Source organism: Mobula birostris, chromosome 4 (genome assembly GCF_030028105.1).
Source record: "Mobula birostris isolate sMobBir1 chromosome 4, sMobBir1.hap1, whole genome shotgun sequence".
Classification (NCBI taxonomy): Eukaryota; Metazoa; Chordata; class Chondrichthyes; order Myliobatiformes; family Myliobatidae; genus Mobula; species Mobula birostris.
The window spans coordinates 164,947,029-164,967,764 of NC_092373.1; the positions used below are offsets into that span (position 1 = coordinate 164,947,029).

The window sequence follows — 20,736 nt, forward strand, 5'->3', positions numbered from 1 at the left end:
GTGATATGGCTTTGCTTCGCACTGAGTCAGTACTAGAGCCAAGAGGTGCTGTGCAATGACAAGACATTCCTTATTGAAACAGGCATTTTTAGATGTGTTTTGGGCTCTCACAGTAAACATCATGGGTGGTCTAAGTACAAAGTTGGAATTAATCTGCATACTTATAATCACTTATCTGTAATAGAATGCTGTAATTATTGATCAGGCCACGTAACAGCTCATTTGCATGAGTTGGTGTGCTCATTTCATGCTCCTTAATAAGGAGTTTGATAGGGTTGGAAGAGTTATGGGGCTAAGTAACAAGGTCACACCACCTCTGGTTGCAGATAATGTTAACATTGACAAAGAACCGAAAGAAATTAACATTTAGCACAGACTGTCGATTAGTACAGACTAATAGAAGATTAAATTGCAAAAGTTTTAGGTTACGTTAAAGTATAGATACCCAAGCATAGGTCTACAACAATCATTGCAATAGCCTGGTGAAGTGGCGCACATCTGACATTGATATTGAAGATTTCAATGTTTCAAAGTATATTTATTATCAAAGTATGTATGCAGTGTACCACCCTGAGATTTGTCTTACCCACAGACAGCCAGGAAACAAAGAAAACCATGGAACCCATTCAAAGAAAAACATCAAACCCCACCCCCACCCCCATTTGAAGAGACACAAAATGTAAAACAGAAAATCGCAAGAGTTCAGGCATATTCAGTTCAGCTCATTGTACATTACAAGCAGGCCGCCCCGATTCAAAGACTCCCAAAATAGCAACAAAAAAAGGAGTGACCAGAAGCCAGAAACACATTAATCCACAAACTGCATTAATTAAACCTTGCCCAAGACCCAGGACTCTGACAGCACTGAGTGAGAAAGAGATCGTTCGAATGCAGGGACCTTCCTTCAGGAGCAGAGTAAGGAGAGAGAGACCATCACAAGCAGACACCTTGCTCCGGCAGCAGCAAGTGAGAGGCTGGTAGATGGCATTGAACACTCACTCACCTTCCCCAAACATTTCAATCTTCACCTGCACTTTAATCGGTGAGAAATGGAGTCAATGCCATGTTTCCAAACTGATATCTACCGAAAGCATCGGTTTCTGTCCATTTTATGCATGTATAATTGGCTGTTAGCTAAATGAGAGTGCTTAGGAAACCATGTAGGATATTTATCCATATCTACCAAATCATAGTATTTGTGGTTCTTAAGATTGTAATAGCCGGGGTGGGGTGGTAGTGTGGATAATCTCCCACTACCTGTTCCAACAAGAAGGCTTGGTGTGCAGGAGTCCATGAGGTCATCAGGAGTCGTACTTGACTTAGCAACTGACCAACAACAAACCTATTAAATACTTCCAATGGTGTGCATCTCAAATAGCCTCTGTCAACCATGTCCAGCTCCTGGCCTTCACAGGTTCCTTAGCTACTAAGCCCGGCAGAACCATTTCTACTGACAAGAGAAGGGTCATTACTGACACATTAAAACCAGTAGCTTCGGGAAAATGGGGTTCATCAGTCATGATTGGCAGCTCATCAATGAGAAGGAAAACTCTTATCTTAATCCTCCACTGCCTTGTGGCTATACCCACTCATGTGCAAGGCCTGGGAGTAAACACAACAAAAATTCCAGAACTGGAGTCCCTATGGCAGTCCTACATTGAGTTCGACACTGACTGGCAACTCCTGTGACACCATTGGTGCCAAACTGTATCGGTCTCTGCTGTTCCTTTGGATTCATCAGCTGAGTGGAGAGGGCGAGCCTACTGTATGGACAACAGCTTGCTCTCCATATCATACTGTCCTAACTTAAGTACTGCTTGCATATCACGTAGATGGCTGGGATGCAAGATCCATGGTTGACTTTGATCCATGGTTGACTTTGACCAATGGAGGGCCTTGGTCATAGCATTTGTGCTGTGTTGGAGTGGTATGCATCAGGAGTTAGGCTCCAGAAAAAGGTCCGTGCTAATTCTGGTCACCAGATTACAGAAAATAAAATTATAATTGGTTATGGTTTTATTGCCAGCAGTCTCCTCCAATCTGAAAATGACCCTCCTAAGCTTAAATATAAATTCAGCAAATGCTAGAAACACTCAGAAGTACAGGTTCCATCTGGGCAAGATAAACAGAGTTAATGTTTCAAGGTGAAGGTGCAGCTTGACCTGCTGAGTACTTCCAGTATTTTCTGTTCTTATTTTAGATTTTCAGATTCTACAATTTTTTTCCTGTTTGAGTTTCAATGTATTACCTCAGCAATTATCAAACTACCATGATGTGGCGCTGTTGATGCATGGTTACTGAAAGACATTGAACTAGCATCTCAGTTGCTGGCTTAACTCAAGTTACCTAAATTTTAAGTGTACAATATTTAAACCTTCAATTCTTTTGACATTTGACATTGCTGAACAGCTGATTTGTGCCATGAATGGTGTTTTTATAAATTAACCCTGCACTGTTATTCAAACAATTTCCATCTACTTTTTAACAACAACAGTTTGCATTTACATAGCATATTTAAAATATTAGAAATGTCCCAGACTATTTTGCAGGTATTAACATTTTCTTTTAAAAGTTCTATGCTAAAACTTAGAAGACAAGTAGATGATCAAAAAGGCGGTTATAGGGAACAGCTGAAAGAAGGAAAGAGAGGTTAGGAAACGGGTTTATGGAAGAATACCAAAGTTTCGGGGATTGGCAATTGAAGGCATGGCCGTCAAGTATGGAGTGACTGTCTTTGGGAAAGCCAGAGCACATATATCTTGATAGTTTATAGGAATGGTGGAAATTGCAAAAAAAAAATCCCTAAAGGGAGGAACAATCAAGCATGCAAGTATTAAAACTGAGGTATTGATTAATCGGTGAGTCAGAAAGTAAAGGGTGATGGAGAAATGGAATGATGTGACCTCAAGTTACAAAGGGAAAAGACATTAGCATAGAATAGTTAGGAAGCAACAATGCCCTGGATGAAGGCTTCAGGGGCAGGTGAGCTGGGTCAAGATTCTGGTTCCTTCATAGGTGGAAATACGAGATATTTAATCCTTTGCTTACTTTACAGTACAAAGACAAACCAGAACACATCTATAGAACATAAAACAGTACGGAACAGACCCTTCAGCCCACAATGTTGTTTCAAACCAATTAAATTAGTAATCAAATAGCTAGCTAAACTAATTTATCCTACCTACACAGTGTCCATACCCTTCCATTTTCCTCACATTCATGTGTCTAGCTAAACATCTCTTAAAAGTCTGATATTTCTGCCTCTACCACTATCCTGGGCAGCACATTCCAGGTACGCTCACTCTCTGCGTAAAAAATCTTCCCTCATCCTTCCTTTGAAATTACCACCTCTCACCTTAAATTCACGCCCCCTGGTATAAGACATTTCAACCTGTGGAAAAAGATACTGACTGTCTACTCTGTCTACGGCTAATCTTATAAACTTCTATCAGATGTCCCCTCAACATCCACCACTCCAAAGTAAACAACCCAAGTTTGTCCAACCTCTTGTTATAACGCCTGCCCTCTAATACAGGCAACATCTTTGTAAACCTCTTCTGCACCCTCTCCAAAACCTCAATGTCCGTCCTATGTGGGGCGACCAGAACTGTATCAATACTCCAGATGCTGCCTAACTGGGTTTTACAAATCTGCAGCAAAAGTTCCTGATTTTTGAACAGTGCCTTGACTAATAAAGACAAACATGCCATATGCCTTCTTAACCACCCTCTCAACCTGTGTAGCCACTTTCAGGGAGATATGAACTTGAACCCCAAGATTTCTCTGCTCATCAACACCGTTAAGGATAGGATCCTTAACAGTACTGTGTCTTGCATTTGACCTACCAAGATACAACACTTCACATTTGGCCGGCTTAAACTCCATCTGCCATTTCACCATACATTTCGCAACTGATTTATATACATCACAAACAGCAGGGATCCTTGTGGAACCTCACTAATCACAGATCTCCAACCGTTCGACCACTACCCCCTGTCTTCTATGGGGAAGCCAGTTCTGAATCCAGTTGGCCAATTCACCACGGATCCCATCTTAATCTTCTGGATGAGCTTCCCATGAGGGACCTCGTCTAGACAACATCCACAGCTCACCCTTCATAATCACTCTTGTCACCTCATCAAAAAACTCATTATAGTTAGTAAGATATGACTTGCCCCACATAAAGCCATGCTGATTCTCCCTATTTAGGCCATGGTTTTCCAATGCTCATAGATCCTATCCCAAAGAATTCTCACCAGTAACTTCCTCACCACTGCCTTGAGACTCACCAGTCTATAGTTTCCAGAATTATCCTTTGTTCCCTTCTTGAATAATGGAACATTAGCTACTCGCCAGTCCTCAGGAACCTCGCCTGTGGCTAGAGAGAACACAAAGATATTGGCCAAGGCCCCAGAAATCCCTCCTGTTTCCACTCTCAATAACCTGGCAGGTATCCCATCAGGCCCTGAGAATCTATCCACCATAATGCTCTTTAAGAGACCCATCCTCCTTTACCTCGAAATGCACTAGCATATCAATATGCTCAACATTAACCTCCCTATCCTCCACACCCTTCCCCTTGGAAAGTACTGATGTAAAGTGCTCATTAAGGACCTCAGTCACTGCCACCGCATCCCAGCAAATGCTGTCCCCTTTATCCTTAAGTGACCCTACCCTCTCCCTAGTTATCCTCTTGATCTTGATGTCTGTATAGAATGACTTAGTATTCTCTTTAATTGCCAAGGACTTTTCATGGCCCCTCCTAGCTTTCCTAATTCCCTTTTTGAGTTCTTTTCTGGCTTTATAATCCTCAAGGCCTCAGTTTGATTTTAACTTTCTAAGGTTTACATACTTTTCCTTTTCCTTCTTGACTAAATTCATCATCTATCTCGACATCCAAGTTTTTCTTACCTTGCCCCTCTTGCCTTTTCTTCTTACTTGAGCATATCTGTCCTGTACACTGTGCAGCTAGTTTTTAAACACCCTCAGATGTGGACTTGCCCAAAAACAGCTGTTCCAATTAACTTCCCTGGTTCCTGACTAATGCTTTCATAATTTGCCCTTCTCCAATATAATACTCTCCTCCAAGGTCCATACTTATTCTTGTTTACATGTATCAAAAAACTTAAAGTGTTATGGTCACTGTTTCCAACTGTTCACCCACAGAAAGATTGGTCACCCGGCCAGGCTCATTACCCATCACTAAGTCCAGTACAGCCCGTCCACTTATTGGACTATCTACATATTGATTTAAGTATCCCTTCTGGATACACCTAACAAACTCTGCCCCATCAAAACCACTTGCACTAAGAAGGTTTGAGTTTATATTAGAGAAGCTGAAGTCCCCCATAACAACAACCCTATTGTTTTTACACTTTTCCTTCATCTGCCTGCATATCTGTTCCTCAATGACCCGCAGGCTATTGGGAGTTCTTTGGTACAATCCCATCAGAGTGATAGCACCTGTCTTATTTTGAGTTCTACCCATATAGACCCAGTGGACAAGCCCTCCATTATGTCCCCCCTGAGTGCATCTGTGATATTGTCCCTGATTACTAGTGCAACTCCACAAACTTTTTGACATCCCTTTCTATCTTTTTTAAAATACTGAAACACATTCCTGTCCAGCCTTCAACCAAGTCTCTGTAATGCCCACAACATCATAGATCTATGTAATGATCTATGGTCTAAGCTAATCACCTTTACCGATAATTCTCCTAGCACTAAAATTATATACTCTTCAGTCTATCCGTCCCATCATACCTATTACCTTCCTCTCCATCCCTCCGCTTTCTAACCTGGTGCTGTGGATCCTACACCACTGCCAAACTACTTTAAACTCTCCATGTAGCACTAGCTAGCCTCCCTGCTAAGATACTGGTTCCCCTCCAGTTCAGGTGTAATCCATCCCCTTTGTACAGGTCACCTCTGTCCCAGAAAAGGTTCTAATTAACCAAGAACCTGAATCCTTGCCTCCTGCACCAGTTCCTCGGCTACTCATTTATCTGTACTATCATCTTATTCCAGCTGGCTATCTTGGTATTACGTATCTTAATGGTTTATAGGGATGAAGGAAATTGGAAAAACAAAACAAATATCCCTAAGGGGAGGAACAATCAAATGTGTACATATTAAAAGTAAGGCATTGATTAGTTAGTGAGTTAGCAAGTATAGGGTGATGGGGAAATGGGATGATGAGACTTCAAGTTATAAAGAGCAGAATGAGGAAAGACAGACAGATGTCCATTAGAATAGTCAAGCTTGGAAGTAGCAATGGCGTGGATGAAGGCTTCAGGAGCAGAAGAACATTAGAAAATTCTAGTGTTTCTACATAGGTGGAAATAGGAGATAATTAATTCTTTTCTTACTCCACAGTACAAAGACAAACCTAATATGCACTCTGTGTTATATGCATCCTGTAAATTTTCCTCAACCTGTAAAGATTAGTTGCAGTAGCTGACACAATTGATTTTTAAGGCATATTGTAAACATTGGAAATATCCTTTGCTTGGTTCTTTACCATTAAGTATCACTATTTATTTTTTTTTTATTTAGAGCTATGGTATGTTAACAGGCCCTTCCGGACCATTAAGCATGTGCCACCCAATTACACCCATGTGACCAATTAACTATTACCTGATACGATTTTGGAGTGTGGGAGGAAACTTTACGCAGTCATGGGGAGAACGTGCAAACTCTTTACAGACAGCAAGGGTCACTGGCACTGCAAAGCATTGCGATAACCTTTACAATACCGTGCTGCCCCTACATTTGGTACCTAGACGTCTCCAGAACTGGTTGATAGATTTCTGATGAAGAGTGTTAGGAATCTGCTAAGTTTGTAGTCTGGCAGCTGTGAAACCTTGGGAATTTCAACACAGATGTAAGGCCAAAGGTGGTTTTGTTGGACTTTCTGCATGCTACTTTAAACACTGATGTTTGAATAATATACAATATTGATTCTTTTCCTCTAACTCAGACACATTGTAGCCATCATTATATTTACAGATAAGCCTTTCCAAATTCTTAACATGTTCTTTATATTTTTGAATTTTGTATATATAATAATCAAATAATATCTTGAAAGGATTCTGTTTTGCAATTTTAACTGATTTTCAACCCTTTCTGTCTCATCTCATAAAACTGTAAAAATGGAAATTGGAGTGGACATTCACAATTGATCTTATCTTAAGTTCAGCCAGCCTGTTTCTCATTGCTCCTTTTATGAGCCTGTAGTATAAAACTAACTCATGTCAGTTCTGTGTTATAGAGAATTCCTATGATATGCACTAGAAGTATCAATCCCTATTCTTGGACCATGCAATTAAAGATTTAATCTTTCTGTCAGAATGACTCCAAATCCTACAAATTTAATAATGTCCTCTCTTGTTCTTCTAAACACTAGAGGGCATAGGGCCTCTAAAGATGTCCCCTCATCCCAGAGTTCACTGATGTACTGCCTTGAAAGTAAATTCATTTTTCCTTAATTTAGGAGACCTAAATTGTGTGCACTACTCCAGCTGCGGTCTCATTATACATTTGCACACTTCCAATATTTTTTCTTACTCTTGTGCTACATCTTCCTTGCAATGAAGCCAACATGTCAATAATTTAATATATTTCATGCTTCTGAGTTTACATACAACTTACAGATTTATCTCTAGAATACATATTGCTTCCAAAAGCTTAATTTTAAACCCAGTCCTGCACTTTTTCAAATTTAAACTCTATGTTTGCTCTGTTGAAGAATAATCTCCCAAGGTGGAATTTTACTCAAATAGATCATAGGTCAAAGGACTAGCCTAGGTAAACACAGTTTCTAGTTCTTGGTGTTAAAAATTATGTGAATTTCCACATTGGGAGCAATGTCTTTGAAAAGGTCAGAAAACAGAAAATGCAGGATAGTGTTTCTTCAGGACTGAGAAAATTAAGAACATCGGATTATTTAAACTTTTGAAGAGAGAATGATGAAAGGAGAGAGCAAAGGAAATGTCTGTGAGAAGGAGGAGATCAACAGAAAATGGATGAAGCAGGTTGGTAAGGGTACCGAAAGCTTGTTTACCCCTGCTAAGCTGTCTGGAGGAGATGTAAATGAAGAGCAGAGGATAAAAACCCTTAGAACAGCAAGAGACAATACCGCAACTGCTGGACATCTTGGAAAAAATGCTGAAAACACTGAAAGAGACTCTCTAATTTTCCATTCCATTCCTACTTTGACCTCATTCTTCGGCCTCTTACACTGTTTGAATGAAATCCAGCTAAGCTCAAGGTACTGCATCTCAGCTTCTGTGGGGACACATTACAGTCTTGAGGGGCCATCAATGAATTTAATGGTTTTGGATAAGCAACTTTTCCAGCTCATGTCAGAACTGACAATTTCTGGTGATGGAGTAGAGAATGCTGTGAGTAGTTGGCAAATTAGCTGGTATCTTTAGGAAGGGAAAGTCGAAAGAGAACATACCAGTCCTCTTCGAGAGATCAGCAGTGGAATGGGTGAACAGTTTTAAGTTTCTGGGTGTCAATAGCTCTGAAAATCTATCCTGGGACCAACATATCACAGTTGCAAAGAAGGCACAACAGTGGCTATATTTCATTAGGAACCTGAGAATATTTGGTATGTCACCAAAGACTCTGGCAAATTTCTACAGAGGTACTGTGGAGAGCATCCTTACTGGTTGTGTCACCATCGGTGTGGTGGGGTCACTGCACAGAATCAGAGAACGCTGCAAAAAGTTGCAAACTCAGACAGCTCCATTGTGGGCACTTATCTCCCCAGCATCCAGGACACCTTCAAAAGGCAGTATCCATCATTAAGAACCCCCATCTCTCAGGATATACCCTCTTCCCATTGCAACCAATAATGAAGAAGTACAGGATCATGAAGACACCTAGTCAATGTTTTAGAAACAGTTTCTTCCCCTCCATCATCAGTTTCCTGAATAGACAACAAACCAGTGTACGGTATCTCACATTTTTTCCTTTTTTTTTGGCCTCTTTTTATTTCCTTCTGCACAATAAATATATGCACAAGTTGTACATCCAATTTGTGGTTTCTATATTATTATTATGTATTACTGCTGCTGCAAAACAACACTTTTCACACATATGCCAGTGATATTAAACCTGATTCTGATCTGTGGTGGGGCAGAAGCAGGGTTTGCATTTTAGCTCACTGATCTCTCATGCTGGTGTATCTTTTCCCACAGCAGACTAAAAATATGTATTGTTTCTTGTAACAACAAACTCTTTTGATAGGATGCTCCTTATTTGTCACGTTTACAAGAGTTTGTGGAATACTGGAACGTTCTCCCCAACCACCCTATACTTTCCAAGACAGTTCAAGTTCCACATTTATTCTTGCCATGGGCATACATTAACTTGGTACAGGTCAACCTTCACTAATCCAGCACCATTGGGACCTGAGGAGTGCCGGATTAGGGAAAATGCCGAATAACAGAAGGATCACATTAAGCAATAGCTGACCGCCTCAACATACCTTTAAAATATCATGTAAATCAGTACAAGTTAGATAATAATGAAACAGAAATATTAAATGAGTAGCAAGTGAAATTTTAATAAAGTAATATACTGTACAGGCACAGATAAAATAAAGAGTGCAGGTAAGTATACAGGAATTAATTTATACAGAACAGTTGAGCACTTCCGCTTCTAAAGTGAGACGTTCAGGCAAAGTCACATGTCTGCAAGTGTGGGGTTGTCAGGACCATCAACATCTTCATCTTGAAAAATGAGTGAAGCATCAGGAGCTGGTGCCGGAACTGGCACAACAGCTTCTTCAAAAACTGTTGATGTTGGTGGCGGCACATCTGGGCGAGCAGAAGTTGATGGCACTGGATTTTGAAGTGTTAGCTCCCCTGTGGCACTTTTTCTAGCAATTTTTTTGAACATATCTTCATATATTTTGGTCTCTCTCTGATTAGCTTATACTGCAGCATATAAACACTCATTATTTCTTGCTCAGTTATAAAACATCGTTGCTCTAATCCTTTCAGCAATTCACCTGTCAACTTAATTAGCCTGTCAATAGAAAGTCTCTCTGCTAGCAAAGTCACACGATTTCTCAATGCCTTATACCCTGTTGGCGATTCTGCATCTGCTGTTGTTAGTGTTCTTCTTGGTGTACATCTCCAATACAAAGCAGTCTCATCAGCATTGTACACCTGTTTGGGGCTTAATTTTTCATCGGACACTAACTTGGCGCACTCGTCAACAAACTCTGCTGCTGCTGCTTGTCTGCTGAACGTTTTTCACCACACACTGCGTGAAACTGTGAGCCATGACACTGCTTGAACCGATGAAGCCAGCCTTCAGTATAGTCACACTCATAATCTAGTCCTAGTTCTTCATGAAACACTTTTGCTTGTTCCTTCACCATATCTCCAGATAGTTCAACACCTTCATTTACACGAAGATTAATCCACGTTATCAGCACGTTATCTAGTTCCGGACTTCTTCCGTCTTTCATTGTTTTTCTGTCGCACATCTGTTTCCTTGAGCCACTATCAGCAAAAAAATGTAGCAGTTTTTCTCTCTGTTTCTTTATATCGTTCACTGTGGAAGAGCCAATGTGATAACACTCGCACAAGCTTTACACCGATACAGCACTGTACAGTTTTTTCAAGAGTTCAACCTTATCTTTAATGGATAATGTGCGGTGTTTTCGCTTCACAGCACGAGGTGCATTTCCTTTACTCACTGGGGCCATAATTAGGGCTAAAAAAGAGCCAACGATATTAATAAATGCAGGAAAACAAGCAGGAATTGCCTGTCTGTGCTTACAAGAGTGCGCCAACATGTGAACAGATCTAGCGCAACCAAAACAATGTGCAGCAGATCGGTACGGTGGCCCAGGCAATTTGAAATTTCAGTTGCGCGGAAAATTTGAAATCAGTGCCGGATTATCAAAGGAACCGGATTACAGGTGGTCGGATTAGTGAAGGCAGACTGTGTAAAGAGCCACAAAAATTAGACTTTTGCAGCAGTATTACAGTAAGTTACAGTAAATTTAAATTGACATAAATTATATATAACTTACACTTACATAAAAATAAACATTAAGATGAGGATAATGATGTGTTACAAGATTGAGGGAAAAAAAGAATTATGTCCAGAGGTAGTGTTATGATTTGGAGGTCGGTTCAGGTTCCTGTACCTGTTGCCAGTATTCAGAAAAGATAAAGCCTTCCTGAAAGATCATGTCTTGTTCTCTATGGTAGGAACAGCTGAAAAGAAGATGGAACTGACTGTGTGTTCTTGCGCATTGGAGTTTTCATACCAGGCCGTGACGCAATCAGAGTGCTTTCCACTGTACATCTGTTGAAGTTATTGACACCTACTAAGTATGAGAACCAGTTAAAAATTTCAAGATTAAGGCTAATAAATTTTTTGATATACTGGAACATTAATGATTATAGAACCACAGCTAACAGATGAAGATAAGGCATGATCTAATTGAATGGTGGAGTGAATGACCTGTTCCTTTTCCTGTGTTCCCAACAATGTCAAATTTATAAATGTTTAACTGAGTACATGATGCTATCAGATTAAATTGGATAGATTCCTTGGTTTTCCCTTTTTCAGGTCTGAGTTACTGTATACCACCATAAAATTAGATTAAATGCCATTTTCCCCCTCAGTCATAAGACTGAGATAATTTCCTAGCTAATGCAGAATTAAGATTTATTTCAACCTTTCAAGAGTTTTCTTAACAAAAACACTGCAGTTATATAGTTTGATCTTACAAGGAAGACATTTGAAGTGTTGTACTGTTGTAAATGGTTGTTGTGACGCATCCATGTGGTAGTGTAAGTGGGTAGTGCTTGTCGTTCTCACTTTCAGCTTCCACCACTGGCTACTAGTCTCGTGAAAAAAAGAGCTGAATGTGTAAGTCTCTCCCTGCCGGTTCATAGCCTCTGTGATGCTCCATGCAAACCTCATATAGTGCCTCCTTGCTGGCGACACACGGAAACTGAACTCCTTTTGATTTAGGCTGAACTACAGAAGATGGGGAGGAGGTCTGGCCTCTGCACACGTAGCATGCAGGCCCACTGGAATGTGGACATGCCCTGGTGCTGGTGAACCAGGTCCCCAGCTATGGTAAATAGCCCCACTGTCTTGTGGCCAGCCTCGGGAGAGACGAAGGCTACGGGAGTAAACCCAGACAGCGAATCTGGAGTAGAGCCCCTAGGGCAGCCAAGCTGATGCCAAACATATTGTTTCATAAGCTATCCTTTGGACTACACTGGTGAGGCCAAGAGGGGGATCTTGACAACTAGGCATCTCAGGATCTCTATACTTTCTGCCCAAGTTTGTGAAGATGAGGATGATCACCCATTGTCCTTCGAGACAGATGGGTGCCAACCACTCTTGTAAGAAATGCTGCAGTTATGTTTTTTAATCAGTGGTGAGTTTTACCACTGCCTTCAATATAGCTTTGGGTCAATTGAAAGACAGTGTATTTAAAGATCAAGACTTCAGCATGGCACAAAAGTTATGTTCTATTAGACGCCAGTAATCCTTAACCTCTTATAGCTTCAGAGGCCAGAAATACCTATGGCAGGCATCTCAAGACTCTACAGAAATACCACCAACGCTCTCGGCAAATTCTTCCAAGTTTAGGAGAAAAACAAATGAACCAATGTTGGTTACTTCTCCCAGGATAATATCTTTAGTACTGAGACCCCAATTACATTCGTTTGGTTACGCTGGGCAGACTATGCCATTCATGTGCCCCACTGACAGAGACACGAGACTGTAGATACTTGAATACTTACAAAAAAACAAACTATTGGAGAAATGGGGCGGTACCAATGTTCCCTCATTGTGTGTGTGTGTGTGTGTGTGTGTGTGTGTGTGTATACACGCATCTTTTGCTACTAGCACACAAAGGAATTTAAATTGCACAGAAAAAGTTGTCACCCTCTACCTCATTGGCATGTTAAGTATATATCATAATCCTACAGAATCACATTTTCTTTTCAGTTTTCTGATGTGGACAGTGTTGACAACATGGAGTTTGCGATGATTTGTCTGCAGATTTTAGAAATGGCTTATTAATACTTTTTTATTTTAAGAAGTAAATGCACATGTTGTTGTCACTGGGCAAAAAAATTGCACAGCACATGATTTTTGCACACACTAGTCACTGCAAATTAGAGGGAACATTGGGCGGTACAGTAGAGTCGTGATTAATATCATACTATTACAGCACCAGTGACCCTGGTTCAATTCCACCACTGCCTGTAGGGATATTGTACATTCTTCTCCTAACTGCGTGGGTTTCCTCTGTATGCTTCAGTTTCCTCCCACAATCCAACAATGTACAGGTTAGTCGGTTAGTTGGTTACATGGGTGTAATTGGGTGGCGTGTGCTCATTGGCTCATTAGCTGAAGGGCCTGTTACCATGCTGGATTAAATAAATACAGCATGTTACCATGCTAAATAAAATAAATAAATGAAATAAACATCGTCATCAGTAAAAAGAAAAGGATGGCTGACATTTTGGGTCAAGACACTTCATTTGGACTGAAAGAATAGAGGGAAGACATCAAGTTTAAAGTCTTAGGGCAATATAAGTGTTTATATGATTGGTAAATTTTCCCAGATCATACGTGAAGTGATGCTTTCTCCAGAAATATTATGTAACTTGAATCCTGAGTTACAACAGATGTCGGATAAAACTGACTGTTATGGTCTTAAGTGTTTGAAATTTGTAGCAAAATCAAAGACCATTTAACCTATCGCAATTTTGGCAGCTTTTTGAAATAACTATCAACTGAATCCCACCCACTCGTGCCACCCTTTCAGTGCTATCCCCATCCCTTGTTAAGATAGGTTTCTTTATCAAAAGTCTCTATAGCCTTTCACAGATTGTGCCAGAAGTACTTCTATCTGTGTTGTTTTACTTAATTACAGTGTGCATAAAAATAATTCTCACTGTTGTGTTTATAAATGCTGATTGCTGTATGCCTTTTAATTACTCACTCAGCAACTAATGGAAATTATTTATCCTAAAAAATAACTTCCTGGAACCAGTAATCTCATAAATCACAAAGACCAGTAATCTTTTCTGTCAGCTTTGCCCTACATGTCTGCAGTAAGTCAGTGGAAAGATTAACCTATAGAGAATGCTGTTTCAATGCTATCTGAAAGAGAATATCTCCATTATGAGTTCCCTTTGTGTCAACAAATGTTGATAAAACAGACGGATGCTGGAATGTCAAATACAGCTCATTCTGATAGAATCACAAGATGGGCTTGAAATAAAAAGCAAAATGAGACCTTATCCATAATGTGCCCCTATTGCACCGTCTAAAAAGTGGTGGCTGAGATAAAGTTTCACAAGGAATGTGGAACCAGACATCATTAGATCAGGTAGCTTTTCTGTTTTCAATACCTGGAAACCCAGTCTCAACTCCGCTTCACGATGTACAAAAGCACTCGAGTATGTAGAATTTGACAGTAAAAAAATGGAATTTGTACTATCATTGCACAGGTCTGTTACCTGAATGAATGAATATGTCCTTCTCAGATATTTTTTAAAACAATCAGTGATTTTACTTCAATCTATTATTTATCTTAATTACTTTTATGTAAAAATCAATCAACTATATGCACTCAATTGCCACTTTATTAGATACCTCCTGTACTTAATGAAGTGACCACAGAGTCTATGATCATGGTCTTCTGCTGCTGTCGACCATCCACTTCAATGTTTGATGTGTTGTGTATTCGTTGATGCTCTTCTGCACATCACAGTTTTAACGTGTGGCTATTTAAGTTATTGTCACCTTCTGTCAGCTGGAACCAGTCTGGCTATTTTCCTCTGTCCTCTCTCATTAACAAGGTGCCCACAGCACTGCTGCTCACTGATGTTCTTGTTTTTTGTACCATTCTCTGTAAACCGTAGAGACGGTTGTGCATGAAAACCCCAGGAGATCAGCAGTTTCTGACAAGTTCAAACTGATTTTGAAAAGTCAAATTGGGGTAGGACAAATGCAGTAAATGGTAGGAATGTTGATGAATTTGAAGGCAGCAACACACAGATAGAGTGGTAAAGAAGGCATGTACATGCTTACCTTCATAGGTTGGGATGTGGAGAATAAAAATTGAGAGATTATGTTGCAACTTTTGAAAACATTGGTTGGGCCATACTTGGAGTATTGTCTGCAGTTCTGGTCTCAGGGTGGGGATATCCGAGATATTTATCAAGAGCATTGCGCACGTAAGGCCCTTAACATTGTTCAAGGATCCCTTCCATCTGTCCCACAATCTCTTTAATCCCCTATCAAAAGGCAGGAGGCACCGTAGTATTAGGACAAGGACTATTATGATGGGATCAGCTTCTTCCCCCAGGCCATGAGACAATTGAACTCCCGCCATCACTCAGGTTCCATCTCTTATGAAGCGCCAGGAGCATTATACTGTTTACTTTTTAAACTCGTGTTGTAAATGTACCTTATGCTAAATGTCAGTCTTCTGGAATATATTTTATTATTTGTTAATTTATTTGTGGTAACATTAATTTGTTTTGTCTGTGAGTTACATGTACTATGCTGTGCACCTTGGTCTGAAGGAACATTGTTTTATTTGCGGTATACATGTATACAGTAAAATAAAATGGTGTGTTATAGGGAAATTTCATGGTGATTTTCATGATGAACAGCCCGAAGTCTACAAGATACACTCAAAAGTATTCAGAAAGTAAAATCTATGTTGTGCAGTGTCATGCTTGGTTCAGAAGCCAAAAACAAGATACCCTTGGACTTTTAGTTTTAAAGCTGAGAATATCCCTAATTTGAATGTCAAAGAGCTGTAGTATACTGTATACTTGTGTAGTTTTCAGATTTCAGCAGGAGTTTGTTAACCTTGTAAACTTTGTGCCGTTGCCTTGGAAACTGTGCCTGGATGTTTCAAGGTCGTGCGATAGTGAACTTCCTTTCTCCTTGTGGTTATGAACACGATCAATGTTCTTTAAGGAGCAGTCTTTAATTAGATATGCTATTTTTGATAATATGTTGCTTTTTTCCCTTTTTACAGAGTATCTGACGGTATTTTCCCAGATGATTGCTTTCCATGACCCAGAGTTGAGTAACCATCTTAATGAGATTGGTTTCATTCCAGATGTAAGTACTAAGGATACTCATAAATTCTTTTCTTAAAGTTTAGTTATCTTCTAATGTGATCTCAAAAACCCGTGCATGTAACTTTGTCTGTATAGGGTTTATAAAGAGCGTGGCTTTGAAGAGCCTGTTTGTCTTTTCCCATGATGATGTGAAATAGGGAGGGTTAGGCATACATTAATGAAGGTGATGCATTTCATGCAAACGATATTCATTTAAAGGCCTGGATTGAAAGTCTGTTTTGATTACACTTTGGCTCAGGACAGACATCGTTGAGAAAACAAGGGATCTTCCAACATGCAAATAGGATCGCAGAAAGAAATAATTCACTTTTTTAGCAGCTTATTGATATGTAGTTACTAGTAATTTTATGGGAAAATGCATCAGATATAATGCAAAATATTTGATCCCCCCAACAGCGAGAAGATATAACAAGCTAACGTGTTAGTGTGGCGAAAGAGTATGTTTCCTATAAAGCATGGCTTTTTCGAATAGTACCATGTAATCTTCCAGATCTTATTGATGTTGTCAATTTAGTGTTGATGCATTAGGCAAGATTAACTGGTTGTGCCTGCAGTAGGTCTTGAACTTAGGACATTCTGACCTTGAGGAAAGCATATTGGATCCAGAATGTGTTGCAAAAGATGACCGAAAAATTCATGCAATTCTTACTGTTCTCTAGAGAGAAACTGTATCAAACCACATGCTGGGGACTTTGATGGAGATTCTAATTTCCTATTAGTGAATATGAAGTTGAATCATTATTAAATTTGAACTTGTACTTGAAGTTAACTTTAAATGGATGATTTCTGTTAGGATTTTAAGTTGACTTTATTTCAAATGGATTTCTTAGGATATTGCAAAAAATTTAAAAGGCATTAAAAATTTTAAGTGTTTTAATTTTTTTGAAGTTCTGTGACTTACACTATACCACTACTTCTGATTAAATCCTTCATTGATATCAATCTGTAAAGCTTAAGAGCCCACACTGCTCTTTGGTGATGAGGCCAAAATACCACACAAAGAGAAAAATTCAGAATGTTCACAGCCAATGTACCTGCTTTGAGTTCAACAGGCCACTTATCTTTACAGGACATATCTGTGTTAGGATTTAGATTTGTATTTCCCCACAGATTTCTTCAGGTGTTCGATCACCTGTTGGAGCTGAGCAGCCGTTTTCAGAAATGTGGATATTTAACCTTCAAGGAAAGTCCTCACAATCCTGTCACTCCCTCTGATTTTCTTTGTTCCTGTTACCGACAATCTTTGTAATATAAAACACTAAGCATGTTGTGTTTAAAAAAAAACGATGATGGTCCAAACAACAAAGAAATGGGGATTACCATAAATGTATCAACAGAAACTGGTTGTGTATGTAGTTGCTCATTGCATGTTGCTGATTTAGACCTCATCCAATCAGTCAAAGTGTATAACCTCTCTTTTATTGCAAAAGCGCGTCCAACATAGTTTGGACTATGTTTGGTTCCAGTATCTAACCTTCTTCAAAAATCACTTTTGTTATTATACTTGTACACTTATTACTTCACCACGCACAGATGCTCAGCTTCCTTTTGCATCTTTCTCAAACCTTCATAGAGTTATGTGAATGCAATGACATGGTTGTCAATTTAACATTGTCTGGAAGAGAGGCCAAGAAAGTTTTTGTTTCATACATGAAAGCTTTAATGCTCAGTAGTTGAAGTAGACATTGTAAGGAAAAATTCATGTTACAATTTAAAACAATATCTAGTGTTTTTTCATTAATATTCCATATGTTGTGTTGAATTAATGTATATTCTGGATTTAATTGAGCCACTATCAGTTGCCAGTCTTGCAATGCATGGTCATTTAAAGGTCTTAAGACTTCAAATATGGAAACAAAGAAAGTAGAAACAGGAGTGCAAAAGTTAGGCGCAGACAAGATTGAATAATTATTATTTCTGAAAAAGAAGCTTAGTCAGTAAGTGCACAACCTATTCACCCACATTGTGGAATGTATCCACCTGAATTTCTTTAAGGCAAGGTAAGTAATTGTAGTATTATTATTCAGCAGGAAAGCTACATCTGAGCTGTTTTATTGTGTTTTGTGCACCCAAATGACCTTGAAATGAACAACAAAGATCATTCTGGTGTTTGGAATCTATAAGATCTGAATGTTAAACAAGCCTTTTTTTTTTGAAGGAACAAACAGGTTGTTATTCACTGATAATTAGATTTTAAAAAAGAGCTAATCTCAAAAGAAAATCAGTGGATGCAATTTTTAAAGACAGAATTATAAATGTAAGGAGGATCAATGGATTACAAAAATACCTCCCCATTCCCCTCACAACTCCCTTCTTCAATAAAACAAAAATGCTGGAATATACACCAACTGATGATTTCATGCTCTGTTGACTATTCCTCTGAAAAGAAATAGGTGTTGATGAGGTTAGTTATGAGATGGAAGCCAATTAATATGTAAACCCATATTGAGAAATCCTCTGTAGAAAATGAGATCCTCTGACGATCTTTGAAATATCGTTGGTGAAGTTCAAGAGGTCAAACTGAAGAAAGCAGTTCGTAGCATTAGATTTATACCATGGAATTTTTACTCTGTTGTCTTCTTGGGTTTTGGAGAGAGGTGTCGATAAGGAGGAGAAGACTGAAATTCATGTGCATCCATCTACTCTGTTGTACCTCCTTTATTTTCTTCTTTGCAGAGCCTTTCTGGAGGTTAAGCTAATGGGGTGCAAGGCAAACTTAATCACCTTTCTTATCCCACTTTGTCTGTGCTGATAATCCAACAGGACAACCAACATTGGTGTTATCCAATGAAAAATTTGAATCTTTTTCCATAATTAGCATGTTTGGAATGAAGGAAAGCAAAAGAAGGTATAAAGAACATGTAAAAAAGGTTGAACAAGGTAGGAAAGGAGCTTTAGGGAAAGTAGTCAGCATCCAGGATTTTAATGGAGAAACAAGAAGTGCTAAAGAAGATGAAAGTATCAGAGCAGCAGGAGCAAATAATGATAAGAGTGGAGACACAAGGCACTGCTGATGCGGGAATCTCGAGCAAAAAACAAACTGCTGAACGAACTCTGTGGATCAGTTTGCATCCATTGTGAAAAATGGATGGTTAAGACCCTTTATCTGCATTGAAAGTGTAGTGGAAAGAGTAGGGGAAGGGGCAGAGTAAGAGATAGCAAACTATAGGTGGATCCAAGTGAGGAGGGGTGATCAGTAGATGGAGGAAAGGAGAATGGAAATAGTGACAGAGACTGAGAGATGATAACGCCTGAAGATGATTGAATCTGATTGGGAAGGAAGGAAGCATTAAACCAAATAAAGGAGTTGGAATGATGAGGGTCATTTTCCCAGAGTGGCAGTTTGTCCAGAGCAGATGGTGGAATGTGCAGGTGGACACAGAGGTTTGGACATAGAGAGCAACTTTTAGTCAAAGCTAGTAATTCAGTACAACTTTATTTAATTTTCTGGATTTCAAGAATGAAATAGGGAGGACTGATGAAGCGACAAGCTCATCTGAAGTAAACTTTGAATCTAGTGTCAGCTTCTACTGCTAAGGGTTTTCAATGATATTCATATGAAAACTAGGCTCATAGAGGACACTAGAAAAAGTCAAATTGCACAGGTAATGTTTATTTGGCAATATTCATTCAAGTCATAAGAGACAGATAATATGTTAAGTGAAAAGATGTGTCAAACATATTAAGAGAGTCACTTGTAAAGAATGTAATTAGGTATTATCGTTGTTGGTGTAGTGAATGTTGACTACATTAACTTCTCAATTTTATCCATTGGTCACATTGCAAAAACAGTAAGAAAGTAGGAGAGATTAATTTTCCCCTGATAGGCATGAATTCACACAAAAGATCTTGGTTTCATAATTCTATTTACTGGATTGATTATATTGCATCTTAAAGGACAACAATGCTAACATTTTTCCTGTGGCCCAGTCAAATCTGGAGTGAGAGAGGAGGCAACTCACGGGTCCATGAGTGACATTTAAAAAAGAAGGAACATTCATGGGCTTTTGCCATTTTTCTGGTAGTCCAATTGAATTTGGAGCAAGAGAGGAGGCAATTCACAGAACCTTGAGTGAGATTTTTAAAAAGAGCTTTCATGGCTTTCAGCATTTTTCTGGCAGGCCAATCAAATGGCAATCCATTAGCAAGGTCAAATAAAAAGAAGGTAGGGATAAACCTTTGTTCGAATGGACCAGTGTTAGGGTGGGAGATTTTTGCTCAACAGGCTTGAGCAGGGTATGTATCTGGTAAGTTTCTTCTTCATTATTCATTCTTTGTCTATTAGAACACAGTTAGAGCAAAGAGGATGGCTCTGGGGCTGTATTGCATTCTTTGTGTGAGATGTGGGAATTCTGGGAGACTTCGGGCCTCCCGGATTAACACATCTGCACCAGGTGCACCAAGCTGCAGCTCCTCAGAGAACATGATAAGCAACTGGAGCTACGGCTCGATGACCTTCGGCTCAAACGGGAAACTGAGGAGGTGATAGATATGACCCACAGGGAGGTAGTCACCCCTAAAGTACAGGAGACAAATACCTGGGTGACTGTCAGGAGAAGGAAAGGGAATG

At 39.4% G+C, this 20,736-nt stretch overlaps 1 protein-coding gene across 1 annotated transcript in view; it reads left to right on the plus strand.

Annotated features, from left to right (window-relative positions):
• The window catches only part of tbck (TBC1 domain containing kinase), a 338,866-nt gene that overhangs the window by 206,953 nt on the left and 111,177 nt on the right, over positions 1 to 20,736 (plus strand). The window contains exon 20 of the mRNA XM_072256396.1: positions 16,061 to 16,146. Coding sequence (XP_072112497.1) covers positions 16,061 to 16,146 — 86 coding nt within the window. The remainder of the gene's footprint in view (positions 1 to 16,060; positions 16,147 to 20,736) is intronic.